This window comes from Limanda limanda, chromosome 21 (assembly GCF_963576545.1).
Source record: "Limanda limanda chromosome 21, fLimLim1.1, whole genome shotgun sequence".
Classification (NCBI taxonomy): domain Eukaryota; kingdom Metazoa; phylum Chordata; class Actinopteri; order Pleuronectiformes; family Pleuronectidae; genus Limanda; species Limanda limanda.
This window is the reverse complement of record NC_083656.1, coordinates 15278903-15300873: the sequence shown is the minus strand read 5'-3', so window position 1 is coordinate 15300873 and position 21971 is coordinate 15278903. Positions and strand designations below refer to the sequence as shown.

The 21971-nt window shown below is 41.3% G+C and overlaps 1 protein-coding gene across 1 annotated transcript; it reads left to right on the top strand.

Annotated features, from left to right (window-relative positions):
- Nucleotides 1-1174: 1174 nt before the first annotated feature.
- On the top strand, nucleotides 1175-19973 carry frmpd2 (FERM and PDZ domain containing 2). Its single transcript, XM_061095197.1, is given in 28 exon segments — nucleotides 1175-1295; nucleotides 5365-5528; nucleotides 5808-5873; nucleotides 5965-6144; nucleotides 6303-6378; nucleotides 6878-6985; nucleotides 7597-7631; nucleotides 7633-7800; nucleotides 7975-8046; nucleotides 8379-8553; nucleotides 8663-8798; nucleotides 8892-9030; nucleotides 10838-10990; nucleotides 11095-11280; nucleotides 11425-11584; nucleotides 11714-11888; nucleotides 12005-12105; nucleotides 12575-12655; nucleotides 12740-12847; nucleotides 13139-13255; nucleotides 13767-13948; nucleotides 14215-14313; nucleotides 15734-15827; nucleotides 16122-16207; nucleotides 16935-17130; nucleotides 18333-18547; nucleotides 19764-19830; nucleotides 19936-19973. Coding segments are annotated over 28 exon segments (3498 nt in total).
- Nucleotides 19974-21971: the final 1998 nt, after the last annotated feature.

Genomic DNA, 21971 nt, shown 5'->3' with positions numbered 1-21971 from the left:
AATTCTTAAATACACTATTGATGCTGACCTTGGAATGTTTCTATTAGATTGGGAGGTAAACAGTGGTTAATGCTAACATAGCAATAGCATAAACTCACATGAGGACCCTTTAAAGCTTCACTTAAAATCTTACATTAAGAATTGACCAGGCTGTTCACTATAGAGTAAGATCTATGTCCCATCTGCATTCCCGCCTCTTCTTGCCAACCAGAAGCCTACTACACTGTGTAGTTACACTGGCTATAATGACGTGTTGCCATCAGTGTACTGGATATTTTCAATTACTGTAATCTTCTCAAGGTATGAGACCTTTAATGAAAGCACAACTACTTTAAAACTGCTCAAAGTCTGACTCAACTGAACAAAGGTGGAGCAGGTTGATAGAGTTTAAAATAAAATACACTTTAACAAACAAACAAGACACATACTGCACAACTTTATTATATTATATTATACATATATTCTTGGTTAAGTCTATAATCAAGTAAAACAAAAAGAAACTCCACTGAAGCAGTCAGATTTTTGTATTCCTTATGTTTCTAAGTGAAGCTAGACGTTGGCAATAGATGCAATTTATTATTTATAATATTCAAGAAAATATGACTGCAGTTATCAGAAGTGTGGGATTTGTGTCCAATTAGATCTAATGCCACTAAACCCCTAAGCTTGTCTGAAACGCTAACCTCTCACCTCTAAAGGTTAAACAGGACATCCTTGCTGTCAACTCTCACCTTGAAATAAATACAGTATATAGTTATACACACAAAACTTGTATTGCAACTTTATAGCAAATATACGCTTTGGATACTGCAACAAAATTAGTGGACAATATTTAGCAAATTTATAAAAGTACGATCAATCTTAAGCGGTAAATGCTTATGTTGTGTTTCTGCTTGTGTGTGTGTGTGGTGCAGGTATTACCAATGTTGTGGGGACCTAAATCTGTTAATACAGTCAGTCACATTGTAGTGACATGTCTTCTTTATGGGGACAAAAAACAAGTCCCCATAATGTAAATCAGTAAAATGTTATGACAAAGACTCGCTTAAGGGTAGGTTAAGGTTAGGTTTGGTTTAGGATGAGTTTAGGATAAGGATTAGGGTAAAGCAAGTAACTATGGTAAAGGTTAGAAAAGATTCCCAGTAAATCAGTGTATGTGTGTTTCCTTGTCAGGATGGGTACGTTTGTGACCCTGTCAGAAGTGTTGGAGGCCCGGGGGTCACCGCTGGACGAGGATGAGGTGTGGTGTCTGCTGCTCGCCACCACGGAGGCCCTACTGGACATCTCAAACAAAAGTAACCCAAGCTACGAGTTACATTTCCTTCTAGATCCACATGTTACCTGGCTACAGGGCTCGGTTCTAAGGTAGCATGCATTCAAATAGAATGTGGTGCTGGTTACCATGGAGCTTTTTTCTGAACTTGAAGTATCCTACTTGCTGGCACTGAGCTCATCATCATTTCTATCCGAGACTTTTTTTTTTTTTTTTTTACATGTATTTTTATTGGTTGTTAGACAAGATGTACACTGTCACACATGTTGCAATATTTCAATTAAATTTCTTTTTGTGTCAATGTACAATGAAACAGTAGCATTTTAACAATTTACATTTTTATATTTTTATAAACCCCATCCCACCCTAACATTCCCTGTGCCACAAAAAAAAAAAAAAAGGAGGGGGGGGGGGGGGAGTTCTCCTAAGATGAAAGCGTTTGCGCTTTACGTTAACGCCCTATACTAATGAGAGGGGAGAGTGACAAGTTTGTCAAAATAGACCAGTAAAGGGTCCCAGACTTTGTTGAATTTTCCGGTTGATCCTCTAAGAAAGTATTTAACTTTTTCAATTTTTAAAAACATCATCATATCAGAAAGCCACACAGATGCCTTCGGTGGTAATTGTGATTTTCCATTCCAAGAGAATTCTCCTTCGAGCAATTAGAGTGGCAAAGGCAATAACATTTTTCTTGTTAGTGGCTGTCGCAGTGTCGTTACCCCTTACCCCAAATATAGCCATTAAAGGGCTAGGTTGTAGATGTAGGCCAAAAGCAACATTCAAAATCCCAAATATTGATTTCCAAAACTCTTCCAACTTGGAGCACGTCCAGAACATATGAGCTAGGTCTGCGTTAGTGGCTTTACAGCGATCACACGTATCATCTAGTTCAGGGTATATTTTTGCAAGCCTGGCCTTACTATAGTGAGTACGGTGGAGAACTTTAAATTGAATCAGATTGAGGCGTACACAAGAAGAGGTTCCATTTACACAGCTAAGAGCTCTAACCCATGTCTCGTCTGAAATGGCTGTTCCTAATTCTTCCTCCCATTTTGTCTTGATGTCTTCGGTTGATACACTACTAAACGACATAATTGAATTATATAAATTAGAGATTTGGCCCTTCAAAGTTAAGGGAATCTTTAGTATGACATCTAAGTTTGAACTTTCCGGTAATTGAGGGAACGATGGGTTGTACGTTTGAATAAAGTGGCGTATCTGAAGATATCGGAAAAAACTGGATTTAGAAATAGAGTGTTTTTTGGCCAAATCCGTGAAAGTAGGAAAAATATTATCTATGAAAAAGTCCTTGCATGTAGTAAGACCCATAGTGTTCCATTGTATGAATGTGACATCAAGTTCAGCAGCTGGAAAAAGGTGGTTATTACATATGGGACTTAGCATAGAAAGGCCAGACAATTTAAATGTTTGCCTGAATTGTATCCAAATTCTTAGGGATGAGCGCACTACTGGGCTTGAGGAAAACTGTGATGGGGAGAGAGGAAGTTTTGTTGTTAACAGTGCAGGAAGTGATGACAGATTACAGAGCTTTGCCTCCTCACTGCACCAACCCGTGTCTGGGGCCTGAAACCAGTACATTATTTTTTGCAGATTCGCTGCCCAATAATAAACCCTGAAATTTGGGAGAGCAAGCCCACCCCCTTTTCTCTGTCTTTCAAGCAATGTTTTACGAAGTCTTGAAGATTTACCTCCCCATATGAAACTTGAGAGTAGGGCATCAAGTGAACGGAAGAAGGATTTTGGCAGGAAAACTGGGATGCTCTGGAACAAGTATAAAAATCTAGGCAACACATTCATCTTGACGCAGTTGATTTTCCCAGCCAAAGAAAGGCAAATAGCACTCCATCTCTGGAGGTCAGATTTTAGTTTCTCCATTATAGGTGTGAAGTTGGCCTTAAACAATTCAGAAAAAGAAGGGGTGATATTTATTCCCAAATACTTAAAACCTGAATGTGATATACAAAATGGCAAGTCTGTGTCTTGAATCTGCTTTGCCTTATCATTGATAGGGAAACACACACTTTTTGAATAGTTAATTCTATAACCTGAAAAACCACCAAAGTCAACCAGAATCTTCAAAAGTTCGGATTTACAGGATAGCGGGTCTGTTAAAAATATTAAGAGATCATCAGCATACAAGGAAGCTTTATATTCCATCTCCATCCTTCTAATGCCATGTATGGATGGTGTAGTTCTAAGTTTAATTGACAGGGGCTCTATCGCTAAAATGAACAGTAATGGGCTAAGTGGGCAGCCTTGACGCGTGCCCCTAGATAAAGGAAAATACTGTGAACATAATTTATTAGTGACTACTGCAGCTTTAGGAGATGAATATAATAGACGAATCCAGGACATAAATTTCGGCCCAAACCCAAATTTACCCAGTACAGCAAAAAGATATTCCCATTCTACTCTGTCGAATGCCTTCTCCGCGTCTAGGGAGACCACCACCTCTGGTCCTCCCCCAGACGCTGGAGAATGCACCACATTCAGGAGTCTACGAATGTTAATGAATGAGTGACGGCCTCTCACAAAACCGGTTTGATCATTTGAAATTATGTCTGATATTATGGTGTTTATTCGAGAGGCCAGAATTTTAGACAGTATCTTAACGTCCACGTTCAGTAAAGAAATAGGCCTATAAGAGCTGCAATCCACCGGGTCTTTACCAGGCTTCAGCAAGACTGTGATGAGAGCCTCTGTGAGGCTCTTTGGGAGAGCTGTCTGTTCAAACGAGTGCTTAAACATATTGAGAAGCAAAGGGATCAGTTTGAAGGAGAATTTTTTATAGAATTCGACTGGGAAGCCGTCCGGCCCAGGGGCCTTCCCGCTCTGCATGTCCTTAATTGAGTTATCTACTTCCTGTCGGTTTAGAGGTCTTTCCAGGTTGTCCCTTTGTTCCTGTGCAATTGTTGGAGTATTCAGGGTTTCTAAAAAATTAACCATAGAAGAAGTGTCCTGAGGGAATTCTGAGGTATATAACTCAGAATAAAATGTTTTAAAGGTATTATTAATTTCTTGGGGATCAATTGTCAATTCTTGAGGTGTTTTCCTAATTGTTGATATGAGTTGGGCAGACGACTTAGCCTTTAACTGGTGAGCAAGTAGGCGTCCTGCCTTCTCCCCATGTTCATAAAAGAATGCTCGTGATCTTAACAAGTTATGTTCAGTCTTTCCAGTAGATAATAAATCATATTTTGCTTTCAGATTTAATTTTTCTTTGTATAGTTCAGGCGTTGGAGTTGTTGAGTACTGATGATCAATTTTAAGAATAGAATCAATGAGCTCCTCCTGTCTTTGTTTTCTTTTTTTATTACGTGAAGCCGAAAATGATATTATTTGTCCCCTCAGTACGACTTTTAATGTTTCCCATAGTATGGATGGTGATCAGAGTCATTCTGATTGGTTAAAATGAAATCATCTATTGCTTTAGACATGAACTGACAAAAATCTGCATCTGAAAGTAATGCCGTGTTAAGTCTCCAAGCTGGCCTTGGTGGGCAATTAAATGTAAAGCCAATATCAAGGATGACGGGTGCATGATCAGATTCTACAATAGCAGAGTAGTCTACAGATTTTACTGAGGGAATAAGACGCCTATCAATGAAAAAATAGTCTATTCTTGAATAAGACTGATGAACATGTGAAAAACAAGAGAATTCCTTTTTGTTTGGATTCAAAAATCTCCATAGTCAAAACAAACAGAGAATATAGATCCAGTGATGGCTATCAAATCCCTTGAGCTGGTCAATGTCACGAGTTTCTCCACATAGCTAAATTGTTTTTGCCCAGATATGGCTCTTATCCCACATCCGGCCCACATACTGCTTGTCATGATGGGAAGTCTGCTCCTGTTGGCCAAATCTGGGCCACAAGTAAGCCATGGCCAGCTGTTCATATCCAGATTATACCTTATTCCAAAAAAGGCATACATTTTTTGGGGGATATTAGGGACACATTTAGGCTTGTGTCCATCTTGCTCAGGCCACTAGAAGGCCTGGAAAGCCGCATAATTTCCTAAAGAGGCCCACATCTGTATGCTCTCCAAGTCTGTTCTGCTCTCCTCTCAGGTTCTGGCAACATGTGCAGCGTGCTAAGCCCAGGCTCGGTGCTACTGTCAGCCACCGGGCGTCTGGCCTTCAAGAGCTGTGCAAGATATGAAGATATTAGCTCCTTCACGGCTCCCGAGGTCCAGCAGGCTTATGCTGCCTCCACCAGGACTCCAGCTGAAAAGGTTGGAAAAATACTAGTTCAGTGGTTTTGACGACATCTGATACAAAATGTATGTAGGACTATAACTGACCCAAGGTTAACTTAACATGCCTATGTACTCTAAAAAATGTTTTGTTTGTTACCATGACCCTTTAATCAATGCAAAAATGGTTAGTAGTCAGTTGATGGCATGAGCGTTGCACATACAAGAACTCTACATCCCCAAAAAAGGACTTGAATTGTTCTGAAATTGTTGTTATACAAGCAGGAATAAGTATTTGCCTGTTCCGCTTTCTATCAGATGGTTGTGTACTCACTGGGGATGACTCTTTACTGGTGCGTCGATTATCATCTACCTCATAACCAGGTACGTTCCTCCCTCATACTTTCTCTTGCCTAAACGTACCCTTGCATGTTTTTGTGCATCATCTCTTTTCCCATCACTTGTTTCCTCGCAGCCGGTCCAGCTGAGTGCAGGGCTGGAGGGTTTACTGCTTAGTATGTGTGAGGAGATGGTGGTGAGGCGGGCCGACCTCCTGACGGTGCTGGAGACATGTGAGCTGCACCACAAGGCCGCCATGCTGCCTCCTGCTGAGCGCCTCGTAAGACAGCTGGTGGAAGACGTCTACAGGAACTCAGTGAGTGTACAGCAAGTGAGACGGTGTCGATTTGTGTGGTTTCAGCCCTTGTGTAGTTCTGAAAAGTTTTCATTTAGTTTACTTCATTTTTCTTTTGAATTTACTGATACCACCCACTTTCTGCTTGCTCCTTGAGCTGGACAATGATGTCTTTGCAGGTTGATCATGTGTCCATGGCTGAAAATGGATCCCAACTGACAGACCGCAGTCAAATGGTCAGGGACAGATTACACAGTAAGATCGTGATGCACTTTGCAGATTTGAAAATATATATTTTGGTTATATTCACTTTGTTGCTGTGAGTTACATGAGTAGATAAATGCTACTCTCTTGTCTGTACACTAAATATGAAACTACTTCCAGCAGCTGGTTATCTTAGCATAAGCCAATAAAACCACTCGTAGCAGCTCTAATCTCAGAGCAAAGCATATACTTTAAGTTTTTGTTTTGTGTTCATAAATTGTGAGATTTAGAGGCGCGTCATCCGAACGAAAATGAGACGTCACCTAGCAACAGCTAAGGTATTTGTTAGCTACATTTGGGTATTTGTAAGAATCTTTAAGACGGGACAAAACAAATGTATTAGTGAGCCAACCAACGTTTGCTTGTAGCTTCATGTTCAGCACAAAGACAAATGTCGTCAATCTTTTCATCCAATTCTCAGCAAAGAAAAGGGGAGCATGTGTAAACTTGGCATGTGGGAATAAGTATCATGGACCATTTTGTTTTCCAGGGGGCTCCTTCAGTTACTCAACATGGGCGATGAAGAAGAAGATTTCCAGAACATTCTCTGGAGCATCTTATCCATCCGAGCATGCAGGGTATGAAGTGTGCATGATCCGTGCGTTCACATGCTCCTCAAAAAGTCCAGTTTCCACAGTTTTGAAGTCGTCATTGTGACATTGATACGTTCATGTCCTTTGAAGTTTAAATTTGAAAACAAGATTCTTTACACAACTAAAACAACACACACCTCTTTTCTAACATTTGAATTACAAGCAAAGAAAAACAAACAGGTGTGACAGGCATGTAGATGAAATATATAAAATGTGCACATTAATCATAAACACACTTGATATATAGAGGGACATGCAAGATGCAAGTGACAAAAGTGTAATATTTGACAAGTTCACATTAAAAGTTATGATTAAGACCCAACTGTTATATAGGTGAGGGTTAAGTGCTTTACAAGTGATCACGTTAGAAGTGATGAAACAGTTGTTTTTAAGACCTGAGATGCTGTTCATGTGAATTGTCACATTCAACAACACTTGATGGCACTATGTGGATAACATAATAGCACAATCCATTTTAACCATTGAATGATAATGATGTTTATTTCAGGATAACAATAAGTTCAAAATAAATCTGAATAGTTTCAAACAATATGGCAAAAGATTGTGTGGTGATTTAAAATATATATGTTCTGGTTTTATTTCATGATCGTGACAGATCATGACTCTGATCAGACTGAGAATGGCAATCTCAATTTTTTCCAGGACCCCCTCTGGAGGTCGACACAGAGAGAGTAACGGCAGCTGGCAGCAGCTGAACCGCAGCCCCTGTAGTCCGTACATGGACAGTAATCGAGCTGCCAACTTAAGATCGCTGACACGGTTTGACTCCACAATGAGTCTGAATGACAAGAAAGCCAAGGTGAGCCAAATGGTGACATTTGAAATCACGCCTATGATATTATTCTGGCCAACTCTTCTTTGACATACATTCAAAAATAATACATCCCATTGGGTTCATCGAGGTATCATCTGTGTGACTGACACGGAAGATAACATATTAACTGTTTTCTTTCTCTTTTCTTGCCTGTTGCAGGACCTTGGTCCTGAGTTCGTGAGAATTTTAGATGAGCCGCTTGTCGTCTTGGAGCTGCCTGGATCCATCGTGGTGAGTTGCAGAAAAAAATATATAAGTCTGACCCTCCTGTCTGTTTAAGTCGAGGGGGGTCAGTGTTGAGGATTAATCTGTTGCACAACCTGCTTGTAATGATGCATGTCCTAAATGACTAGAATACAAAACCTCATTGACTAAAGGCTAAAATTGCAAGGAATCCAAATGTGGTACTTAGTGATCTGTTAAAAATCTGATCTGTATTTTGTGCAACACTTCATAAACCATACCACTAACTGTTTCAATGGTCCCTCCCATTGCCCTTTTAAGGCTCTTAAAGATAATGCAACAGAAAGTCCCTCTTCGAACGCATGTTCTCTTTTTGATAGTCAAAGAAAGGGAAATCTTCAACCACCCAGAGAGAGCTGAGCGTGGTGATGCCAAATGGTCAGAGCATCCTGGTCAAGTGTGAGGTGAAGTCCAGAGGAGGAGACGTCTTTGACATGATTGTGGCTCACTCCAACCTGATGGAACATTTCTACTTTGGCCTTGCCTACCTTGATGGTAAAGCAGCACAGGAATATATAACAGACAAATGACTAACTGGTAGTGAATCGAATACTCTGTTACTCTACGTTATATATGTACTTAGATTTTTCACTTCTCTTTTCAGATAATGAGTTTTTCTTTGTGGACAACGATACCAAGATTTCCAAAGTTGCTCCAGATAGCTGGAAGAAAGTGCCTACAACCACCTTTGTTCTTTTCTTCAGGATCAAATTCTTTGTCAGTGACATGTCTCTTCTTTTGTAAGTATCTTTCTTCCTTTCTTTCTTCGAGCAATGTACCTACTAAGGACGTTAGTGTTTAATTGTTCAGATATGTTTGGTCTTCTCTATCAGGCACAAACAGACCCGCCACCAGTATTACCTCCAGCTCAGGAGAGACCTTTTGGACGACCGGCTGTCCTGCCACGAGGAGACTGCTCTGTACCTGGGAGCTCTGGCCCTGCAGACGGAGTATGGAGACTGCATGCCTGAGGTTAGTCGGGGCGGTGGTCGTCTCAGATGCTGTTAAAGGGGCCCTCCAGTATTGTTGTACTGCACTTCCATTATAGTTGAGTGATTCACAATATGCATGATAAAGCAGCAGTTTAGTTTAGGCCTGTCATTCTCTGAGAGGAAAAAGTATAGACTGCATATAACCACAGATGAAATGAATGCTTCCCAGAAGGGAAGCCAAACCGTCTCAATCGTGGTTGGCTGCAATATGGCCATGAACACTGCCTCCTCCATGTTAGTAGTGGGACAAGAACCAGACCAAAAAGTATAGTAAACATCAAATAATGGATTTGTTACTTATGGTAGTTCTTATCACACTGGTGTTGGTTTGATTGTTCATTTTCCTATTAAGTTTGGTTTTAATTAGTAATGTGGTGCAATAACAATGGGGTATACACATCAAGATCGACAGCTGAGAATGACTCACAATTGGTCTAGCGCACGTATCATAGGGACATCGATATCAATCATCCTCCGATTGCTACTGCACAGACTCTGGCTTGAGATTGCAGCGTTCGAAACTGGGATATTTTGGCTTTATGTACAGTCTATGTTGGTGCTACTGTGCTTTTAAGACTATATTGCCCATAAATCTATTTCTGTTTTAGAGAAAAATCAGATCAAAAAGCTTGTATCCCTCCCAGGGTTTCCCCCAGAAAACTTGCTAAGCCTGGTGGTAGGGCTGCTAGAAGGCACCCGCGGGGGGGGGGGGGGGGGGGGTGTTGAGTCGGATTTTGAGCTGGACACCATTGTTTCTTATACTCTAAACATGTTGCACTTTGTTTAATATGCACACCTAACTTTTTTTATTTTGAAAAGGGGTTAAATAGATACTTTGATATCTTTTTGAGTTGCACTGCTGACTTAACTTATAAGCCCTCTTTTTTATTTATTTTTATCACGTTGGAGTTGCTAGTTTAAACCTACAGTTTTGCACTTTAATATTTGAGCCTTTGTTTACATTTTGTTTTGTGCTGCATTAACATAGCAGTCAGGCCTCTTATTTCAGAAACAATGAACCGTAACAGTTTGGTTACCAATAAAAGGTAAGCCTACTACTTCTTTGCTTTCAGCCAGCTACTCAAACAGACAAGCAACAAAATAACAAACAAACAAAATACACAGGCAAGTGTCGGCCTACTTTGAAATAAATTAAACACAGAACTTTGTAGGGCTATTTGAGTCCTCCTCATATTTGTGGAAAATGTATGAAATAAGAAGTACACTATTTTTAAATAAATAAAACCAAATAGCTGCAGCCTAATCGTGTAACGGACTAGGTTTATGTTTATGTTTGGTTTTGACTAATGTTCAGTAAAAGACTGTGTTGAAGGAGCGTTCTGATGTCTGACGGTCAGTGAAGGTGAAGTATGTTCAGTAAAACACTGTGTTGAAGGAGCGTTCTGATGTCCGAGGGTCAGTGAATGGGTCTGGGTGGGACATGTGACTGTTTGGACCAATGGGATGGTTGCTTGGGGATCGGGGCCATGTCTGTGATCGGGGCTCAATGAGGAAGTGAAGTGTTGTTGATGTGCGCGAGTGACGGATTTTTATTTTTTTTTTTAAATAAAAAAAACAATCGACGCTTAGCCTGGCGGGGGGGGGGGAAGCCTGGCGGCCCGCCAGGCCTATACAGCACTGGGGGAAACCCTGCCTCCCAATGTGAATTTAACTTTGATTTGATAATTATTTTATATGATTTATCATTAAAATTCAACTTTATTATTGTATGAACTAACAGCATGTAACGGATTGTGTAAATACGAGCTTTTGATTTGTTGTTTTAGGTGTATGGTAGGAACTACTACCGCCCGGACCAGTACATCCCCAAAAGTGTGATGGAGAAACGTGCCCTGCCTTACATTAAAGACGAGCTGCTACGACTTCAGACCAACAACGCTCAGATGCTCACTGACGAATCAGAGCTTGAGTTCCTCAAAGTAGGGAAAAAGTCAAATTTTAAATCTATATCTATTGATTGTGAAAGTCCAGGACCATTTATTTCATTTGAAATAAGGTTGCTACTTTTTATTTGTCCCATTAGGTCTGTCAGCAGTTGCCTGAATACGGTGTGTTGTTCCACCGTGTGACGCGTGAAAAAAACCCTGTAGAAGGAGAGATTATCCTCGGGGTTTGTGCCAAAGGAATCATCGTCTATGAGGTTAAAGACGGCTGCAGGTCCACCAGTAAGAATTTCTTCTGGAGGGAGACCGCAACCATCTCCTCCAATGTGAGTGGAATGTTGACATTGGTGTAATGTGTAAAAAAATCTTCGTTAAAATGTCTAAGAATGCCTAGTTTAATCCCATTTTGTGTATGGAATTAAAATTCCTTCAAACCATTTTCTGAAAACTTTTCCTGCCTGTCCCTTCAGAGGCATAAATTTATAGTAGAGAGCCGTGGCAGCAAGAAGAAGTACATCTTCATCACAGAAAGGTCCAAGGTAGCCAAGTATCTGTGTAACCTGTGCTCCGCCCAGCACAAGTTCAACAACGAGATGAGCTCCCGCCAGCTCACCCACAGCCTGAACTCAGGTCAGCTTTTCAACTCACCTGGAGAGAGCATTTGCGAAAAGATAAACCAAGGAAACCAATTTCCAGTAACTCAAGACTTATATATGTATCTGCTTTTACCTCCAGAGGCGAACATTGTGCAGTATGCAGCAGTTTGTCGTGCCCAGAGCAGCCGGATCAAGTCTTTCTCATGTTCCGAGACGCCACAGGATGAAAGTGGTCTGACCACACCTCAGGAGGAGTCCCTAACCAAGCTGTGTGACGACGTCACAGCAAGGATGGAGGCTCGGGTCGAACAGCCGCAACAGAGCCTCAACGAGCAGAGGTTCATCGTCATTGTGCATTTTTTTCCCACATTAAAAAGTTATGTTTTTTAAAAGCGTTTAAGATATAACTGAAGATGTTTTTCTCAGCTTTTCTTTTTGTGGGTTTCTTCTGCAGTTCCGGCTCCAGCAGTCAGCCCAGCAGCACTGGCATGCATTCCCCAGCATTCTCTCTGAGGAGTGGCTCCGAGGTCCCCCCTGGTTCGCCAGCACCCAAAGGTACAGCATACCCAAGCACACCGCTCATATTCTTTAACTGATAACCCACACATGACACATGACACAATTCCGGTTCATTTGTTTTGGGGATAGGGCTTTGACCAGTGGGCTGATGGGAGGTGGCCTGCTCTTACTTGTTTTCTCAGGCTTACCATCCCTAAATTCAATTAAACTTAGCTTTTCAGGACTGGAACACATTTTATTCCAGGGTAATTTATTGAGTCTTATTGTGTAAAATCAGATTAGATACATGTCTATTAATGCCTACATTATTGAACTAACAGTTTTGAATCTTGAATCCTAATTTAGGACTAGAAAGGATTTTAAATCAGAAGTTTCCGATGATGCTTTGCCCCATCCAAAAGTCTCTGAATCAAATCTGCTTCACTGCTTTGGGGATTGTCATTGTTACATATATATAAACAGTGTAAGTTCATGTTTATGTGTTCTTTCACTACACGTCTCACAGAAACTCGGCCTAAGCTGGGATCGTCGTCAGAGAGAGAAGTCATCTGTGTTTCCTTAAAGAAAGACCCAAAGCTTGGCCTTGGTAAGCCGACCACACTCCCCGATGGTCACTGAAGAAATGCTCTCTCTTCTCTTTTTCACACACCTGTGGTTTGTGTCCATCCAGGTATAGTGATAGTGGGGGAGGACACTGTGGGGTGTTACGACTTGGGCATCTTCATTGCCTCCATTGTTCCTGGTGGACCAGTTGACAAGGATGGACGCATCAGACCAGGTAAATAATCACGTGGATCATTTTTGCTTTCTCCTTTTTCCCTTAGAAAATTAAAGCTAAAAGATTTTTTTAATTTTTAATGGTGACAAGTTTTCTCTTGAGTTAATCCAGCATCTCCCTCTGGATGCAGCAGATGTGTTGCAGTGCAAATTAGGGCAGAGAGGCTATGGGAGGTTTTTGGTGGGAATCTGTGGACCTTTGGGGCTGTCACATAGAAGTGGTGGTGGGGGTCTTTCACTTCTTTACTGTTACTGGACACCAGCGTCATTTCACTGTGACCTTTGCCCTCAGGTGGTCGTATGATCTCTCTGAACCACATCAGCCTGGAGGGCGTTACCTTCACTGAAGCAGCAGAGGTCATGCAGAGCAGCCCCGAGGAGGTGCAGCTCATTATCTCACAGCCAAAAGGTGCTTGCTCTGTGTTTGTGTGTGTGTGTGTGTGTGTGTGTGTGTGTGAGAGTGTGTGTGTGTGTGTGTGTGTGTGTGTGTGTGTGTGTGTGTGTGTGTGTGTGTGTGTGTGTGTGTGTGTGTGTGTGTGTGTGTGTGGGTGGGTGTGGGTGGGTGTGTGTGTGTGGGTGGGTGTGTGTGTGTGTGTGTGTATGTGTGGGTGTGTGTGTGGCTGTGACCCTTTACCCTTCTTTGTTTATGAGCATAATAAGCTGACATAGTAATTAGCCTATTGATGTACCCGCTCCGTATGAATAAAATGTCAATATTAGATCTTTGTCAACTCCATTTCTTACTGATGAACATTGTCTTTGTTGTTGTGTCCCTGGATGAACTGTTCTGAATGTCTGTTACAGATTTTCTAAAATGTCTAATTGTTACCAAAGGAAAAGTTGGATACTGCATGGACATTTTCAGTATTTTGAGGTGACAATAAGCAATTTAAGCCACTTTATTATTTTTTTGTCTCTAGCTCCTCTCAGTCACAACAGCCTGCGCTCTCCTGTGCTGAGGAATTACGAATCCCAGACCACACTGATGACAGGTGGCCGATCACAGGACAGCGGCCTGGATGATATAGTTTCGGTCATGATGACTCCAAAGACCGGCAACAGGCTGCACGTCCCCTGTGGACCTCGAGTCCTCAGTTCACAGGTAGAAACATGGTGACGGTTCAGATGGTTTAATAAAACTAGAAATCTAATAGCATTTCAGCCTTCATAGGGGAGGTCCGAATTTATAGAAACAGTAAAAATATCTTACTTTACCATTATAAAGAAACGTAATTAAATTATAGTGGCTTGTCAGACACATATAGAGTTTGGAAAACCAGCGATAACCTTAAACAACCCATACAAATACATGATTTATGAACCATAGGGCAGTGAACTCACTGTTGTTTCTGTGTGTGTTGTTTTCAGGACGGCAGCTCTCTGTCTACCTCTCTGAACTCTGTGAGGCCAGAGGAGATCACCGTGGAGCTCAGGAAGATAGCAGGAAGTCTGGGCATCAGCATCTCGGTGAGTTCGTAAACATTTTACACTCCAGTGACACTGTAGATGACCTTTGGCAGAAGAACAGTGAACAAGGAATGACTTAAATGTGCACCTTACTGGATCAGGAATAGTGCAGAGAAATTCTTGATCTGCCACTGAGAAGCAAAGCTGAAACAAGCCAAAGTTCAGTCATTATTAAGGTTGTCATGGACATTTTCCCCATAATAAAATTAGTTGTTGTATATGCAAATACTCCAGAGTATCGCTGTGCTGACATATAGATACTTTGCTCACATTCCAACCTGCAGGCAGTTTAGAGTCTTCAATTAACAATAGCTGTATGGAATCTTGTATTCATATGATCAATGTGTTTACACTGGAGAGATTTGATTAAAATCATTAGGAATGAACAGTCAGGAAGGACGAAGTATTAGTGCAGCGACTCATCTTCAGCAGTGGGTCAGAGAGTCTGCTCCTCTCAATCTCATTATCATCTGCGGTCTGACAAGATTAGAGAGAGAGAGAGAGAGAGAGAGAGAGAGAGAGATAAAGAGAGAGAGATCACCTCACTGATCACCACTGCATGTTAACTGCACGGCAGCCATTGGTGGTAGAAGTATTCATTGCAACACCACAATGTAAAAATACTCCACTAGTAACAGCATTTCTTTTTTTATACAGTAAAAGACTTTGGGTAGAAAAACACACCAGTCAAATGTAACTTGCATTATCAAACAGAGTGCCTGTTTTTTGCCTTTGATTAGTCTTTGAAGTCTTACAGTGGAGAATTATGGACCCTGCCTAACCCTTATTTGAAAGTGGTACCAAAAGTTTTGAAGTTGCAGTAGAGTTTATGGTTGAACGTATTTTTAACAACATTATCTTTGGGTAATTGTTGTCTATGTCTATTAACCCAGGGGTTAGTTTTGATTCTACAGCGTCTTTTGGTCCATGGACTAATTGAGACAGCCAACCAAAATTAGATCCTTTTCTTTTTATGGAATGAAAAAGGGTTATCCATGCTTTTGTTTTGTAAAGATTTGGATTACTTAAATGCACTTTACTTCGGTATTAGCAAGCCAAAGGTACAATAATTACAATTTATAAAAAACAGCACTGCCAGGTTTTGCTCAGAGAAGTGACCACATTGATCTGGGATCTCCTAACCCACCTTTATGAGCCTGATCGCTGCCTGAGATCCAGAATCAGGGTCCCCTAGTTTTCCAAAATCATAAATGTCACAAAAGGTGCCCAGGCTTTTTGGGGCTCCTCAGCTGTGGACCTCCCTGCCTGGAGATCTCAGACAGGAAAACTCAGTATTTTCTATTTTGCCACCTCTTAAGACTCATTTTATGCTTGCTACATTTATCACACTCTGTAAGTCTTCTTCACCATTAATAACACTGATAGTTTGAACTAAAAGCCTCTGTCACTGGTTGTTCAGGGTGGCGTCAACACTAACCTTCCTAATGGAGGAGTCTACATCAAGAGTCTCGTAGCAGGCGGGGCTGCAGAGAGGGACGGACGTGTCCATACAGGTACAACAGCTCAACAACAAATCCAACATTGGATTCACCACAATAGTGGACAGTAACAACATCCTGATTAACACTGTGACACAAGAAATACAACACTTCTATACAACAATACAACATTAATATTGATGTGTATATTTCAAAGCAGAATGATGGACTTTACAAGACAAACTTGAAATGAACACAAGGTTCTAAGCTGAGACAAACTTAGTATAAAACTAAAACAAGTATAGAGAAATACACAAAGGATAGTTAAACTGTAATTCATCTTTTTCTTTTCATATTTGTCTGTTACAGGCGACAGACTGCTGGAGGTGGATGGGATTAGCTTCCAGGGCTTCACCTACCAACAGGCTGTGGATCGTCTGAGTCAAACTGGAGAGGTAAGACCCTTCTCTTAAGTTATGGCTATGTCTTTGGCTATGTCAAGCACGACACAACAATAGACTATACAACTATAGGGTGGGCTATATTCATGTGACAAGTCTATGCAGCCCCAGTCAAGCCCCTTCGCATATTAGTAGGGTACTTTTTTATATATAACATGAATATATAAATAATAAAGACTACTTAGAAGTTAATAACCATACAGTGACTTGTTCCCAACCCGATCCAAGACTGCGTGAACTGTGGATATTTTTTCATTTACATTGAGGTTCTGTAACATTGTTAACGCCGCTCAGTGTGTCTGAATATAGTCAGTGGTGAAGGTTATTCGTATTTCCAGAATATATAGACTTGTGATGATAACCAGTTTACTGGTATGTTAAAAGTGTGTGAGCACAGTTACCGTTGATTTTGTGATAGCCTTTTTTCATTGCACTGCATTTGCATTTATACCATATATTAATTATACTTCTATTTATTCGGCTATTGGATGAGGTTTTGTTATGAATTGTGGCAGCGTGGGTGTTGTGGTCGCTAATGATCTTTGGCCAAATTCAATTGAAAATTATATCTATAATGGATGTCCTGTCGGCCATATGTGCTTTAATAGGGAAAAAGAGAACTTCATTTTAAAGTACTTTTCTTAGGAAAAAATCATTTTGCCGGCCATGGGTAATGTTGCTGTTTGTATTTCTCCCAATCACACCCTTGTCTCCTCTCGAGGTGGTGACCATGGTTGTGGACCAGGAGCTGGTGAACCTGCCCAGGGTTTCTTTCAGTGCAGACACCAGCAGCAGCGCTTCCAATCAGAGCCTCAGTCCAGCCACAAGTCGGCAGGGACACAAAGGCTGCTCGTCCAACAGCACCCCTACGAGGACAGTCAGTGACAAGCCCAGAGACTACAGCTTCATTACTGATGGTAGGACGCCACACCAATGGAGTTCTAAAGATATGATATGTAACGATTAACAATCAAAATGTCTAAAAACGACTAGCCCTATGTTATATTATCAAACTGTTTCTGCTGGTGACGAGCGAGAGTAGAAACCTCAATGTGTTAAGTCAGCTGACACCCGCAGCTCTGGTCTCAAAGTGAGGCAGAACGTTCGTGAGAGAGCCTGTCGACTGTAAGCCGTTTTGTGCATTAATAGCTGAGCAGGCGGGTCGGGCTGCTTCAAGGTGAACTTTTACACACTTCCTCCCCTTCATCCTGATCTTCCTTCCTGACCCTGACCTACCTCTTCTTATCCCTCTGGCCTCCCTTATCCTTCACCCTGTCCTTCTATATCCGTCATCCCACTTCTGTCCTCTATCCTCGTCGCTGACACTCAAACAGCGGATCAAGCAACAATGGACAGTTTTTCCATTACCATTTAATTATTCAGAAAGACCCCACATGAACACTTGTTCACACCTGTTGTCAGTGTCATCACATCCATAGAAGAGCACATGCAAGTGATGACAATTCAATTATTATTTTAAATCGTGACAGAAAAGGCCTGGAATTTGATGATGGAATTATAATTTTGTCGAGGGGGAAAACCACATGATTTGATCATATTTGAAGGAAAGTGGACAAATGGACCTCCTACAAGAATGAAACAAGGTCATGTCACCAGGATTAAGGAGTCATGATAATAACTCCCCAACCAAGAACCTCAACTCATACAAGTGGGTGCAAGGGTGGAGGTCATAAGCATATTGCCTATGAGGTAGGGACAGCACACTTTCGTGTCCTTCCATGAGCTTCCTTGGAAAGTGAGGCAAGGAGAGAATCTGCCAAAAGATCCCTGCACAGATCAGATCAGGCATTGATCAGCTGATGTGGGTTGGCTAATGCTATGCTCAATTATATCAAAATCCTATCACACTATGGCTGTTTTGGGACATGACCTTTGGAGGACGTCCACAAAACCGAGTCGGGACTTTCTTTCTCCTGCTGTGTTCAGCATAAATATGTGTTTAAAGCTCAACGAGACAAAATTAAATTAAAACAGCTTTTTCTTCCCTTTCTTCCACTTCCCCCCTCCACTACCCTGTCTCTAATTAATCTTATCTCTCGACCGCCACACATCTCCACCTCGACATTCTTCCATCCCCTTCCACCTCTGAACCCTTTAGACAACACCCAGGAGGTGACGCTGACCAAGAGTACCAAAGGCCTGGGTTTCAGCTTCCTCATGTGCGAGCTGGATCCACCCACGCCGGACTTTGGCAGCCTGGTGCGGATAAAGCAGCTTTTCCCCGGTCAGCCGGCGCAGCAGAGCGGCAGGATCAAGGAAGGAGACGTCCTGTTGGCCATCAACGGACAATCGCTCAAGGATCTCTCCTATCCAGTATGAGAAAAATTCAAATGGAGTCCTTTTTTATTCATTTATATTGACTCATCTGTTTGGTAATGTTTCTTTACAATTCAGTGAAGAACTCTCTTTAATATATTTAGTACTTTAATTCTCTATAAACCATTATTCCTTTTAGGGTTTATTGGTGTCTCTAATATGATGTATATGATGCTGTTCTTTTACTATGGCCTATGATAGATACTTTTCTATAATAATACCTATATAACAGTCATAATTAGCCATATAAACATAAGTTAGTTCATGTTTCATATTGGTTTAGTTTGATGTTAAACATTTTAGATTGTTCTTACCCTGACAAATGCTTTCACCCCTGAAAGTTTGTTTGATTGTTTGTTTGGTTGGTTGTAAGCAAGATTATGAAAAAACTACTAGAGAGATTTCCACAGAACTTGTGGAAGGATGTAGTATGGGTCAGGGAAGAACCCATTACATTTAGGTATAGATTCAGATCAAGGGGTGTGTCCAGGATCATCGCCAGGATTCTTTAACATTGCGAGAAAAGGGCCTTTGGGGCCTTTTTGGGGCTATTTGCATCATTCTAGATTTTAGGTTTTAGGGTCCTGAAGGCTGTTTGAAAAAAGTGAAGCTTTGTAAAGGTCTTGGTTAAATACATACAGAAGTCCTTGGGACAACACCACAAAACTGTCTGTATGTGGTGCTGTGGCATGGCAGGGAGTCATGTGGGGTGAGGAACGAGGGGGTGACATCCAGCAATTGAAGAATAGGTTTAGAATTAACAGGCCTAACAATAGGATTACAAAACAAACCTTTTATTGGGATTAATTAATTATCCATTGGCAAGGGAACATGCAGAGTCTGATTTACGGAACATGTTGTGATGTCAAACACAACGTCACAGATGAGTCGTCCATCTTTATATATAGTCTATTGTGTATTTTCTTTCTCGAGCCATTGAAGTGGGCGTAAGCAGTGTTTTATAAGCTCATGTAGACTCTGTACCTTTTCCATAAACTAGCTCAGTATAATGTTGAAAATTGTACCCAAATATGAATGAGATATAAGATTCTTACTTACATATATTTACTATATATATACGATATAGACACTTTAAGCTAACAGGAGTTGTTTCTTCTCATGTCATTTTATATTTTATTTTAGTTACATGGTACTAAACAGCAGCTCCTGTAACTGCAGGTTCACTAATATATCCGTTTTTCTTTATTTGTAGAAAGTGCTGAGGCTGTTCAAGATTTCACCAGCTGAGGTTCAACTGACTCTCTATCGGCCTGCCGACGGTACACACGCACACACACACACACACACACACACACACACATGCACACACACACACACACACACACCTAAAGTTCTTAATTCACCTGTTGTTTTGTTTTGTGCAGGGATGCTTCCTTCCATCGAGCAGTTCACTGGCACATGAGTGACGCAACAGTGGTGGACAGATGAAACATGGCTGGTGAGGCTGTTCTGATCAGTGGACAGTGGCGCAATCAGCTGATCTCAGCAATCAGCACCGACACCGCAGAAAGGTCAGTGCTGTTCGCTAATGTGACATGATGTGATTTGTAGTGACACTTCTTCACTGTGTCTGATCGTATTTCCACCTTTTCGCCACAAAGACAGTGGGACGTCTGTTTAGTGGTATTCAGTGCACCACACAGATGTCTTCAGTCGACTCAAACCAAACACTACAGATAAGCACACATGAGAAACGCAGCAGGAAAAATCTCCTGCTGTGTTCTCACATGGGCTCCTCTGACATCAGAGTTTCTGCTGCCTTTCTTCCCTAGTATAAAGTCCACAGAAACTCCAGATGCTCTCGATCTGACATTTGCGCTGACAGCAGCTACACACATGCACACACACACTTGAGTCAAGTTTGCAGCTTTAACTAACAAGGGGAGATTTGTCTTGTTTGTTTTTCAGGTGCGCTGAAGAACCCGACATGGAGCAGGAAAGCACAGAGGTCGGGGGCTGAAAGTGAAACCCTTTCGATTTGTGAAGAGCATAACTGGACAACAAGGCGAGAGACTTGATTAAGAGACAATTTATGACAATCCTTTGTCTCAGTTTTAGCTCGGATGTGTAACTATTTCTTTCTTGGATTTGTGTGTTGATTTAATGTAGAAATTAGTATTAAAATGTCCTTCATAAAACCAATGCCCAATGTTATATGCAATATTGAGAGATATTTGATTTGATTTAAATCACAAGTTGAACCCTGTGTCACATACGCAAATCCAAAGTTTGATCCTAACCTTAACTGCAGCCAAGGTTTACCTGACCCAACGACTTGTTAAGGTGAACCTTAACCTCAACCCTATCAATTGTTCTTTATCTTCACCACAAGGTGGCAGCATTGCACTAAAATCTACAACCCTTGTCCTCCCTGTTTTGCAATCGGAAAGGATCAGTGCTCTTTGTCTGTCATTTAACAACATTTCCTTTTTTTCCTCCACAGAAAAACAAAGAAGGATGACAATAAAAGAGAAGACAGAAAACAATTGTAAAAGAAAGGACACAACAACATTACAAATAAAGATGTGCAGAACGCCACCAAGAGAGTCATGACTTAAAAAAACAACCTCAGTTGTATCTAGAAATGACATAACATCTTACAAAAAATGTAATTTAATAATTTAACAGAGTCTGACCTGAAAATGGATGATCCACACGTCCAAACACTCATTTAGTATCTGGACACACAAACACACACACACAAACACACACACACACACACACAACACACGCCTCCCTGGGTGAGGAGCCTGTAATGGCCCCTTGTAAATAAGGGTTCCTGTATTTCGTTGAAACCCAGTAGTGCATCTGGATCCCATCAAAGCTTGTGTTCCCTTTGCAAATGATCCCAAATGTTTCTAATTATGTCAGAGGAGTCGGCACGAGGCTGTGTGTGTGCGTTTGTGTGTGTGTCTTTGTGTGTATGTGATCGCCCTGACGGACACGCACACCCATTCACTGGCCTCTGTTTATTCATGACCGGGAGTAACAGAGATGGACAGCGTGGTCTTGACCTCTGCAGCCTCAGCTTGGGTCAGTGCATGTGGTGATGACTGATGAGTGAGACACAGAGGGGAGATAGATTTTCTCCACCAGTTGTCTCTGCAGGCATCTCTGTCTCACTAAAGTGATGGGTGGGTGTTAAACGGACACAATGCTAGATTAACCCTTGGTTATACACAGGTTTCCCCTATAGGTGGGATTCGTAATTCACTGTCGGAAATATAAATTGTGGTCTGAGCCTGACTATCCAAACCCTGATGTGTAACAAATCACATCGAAGTCTTTGGGTAGCTAACACAGCTAGCAAGGAGCTGACACAGTTATTGATGTCCGACCATGATTATTAGTATTAAATTGTTTGGCTAATCTGCTAAACATCTATCGAACTGCTTCTGAT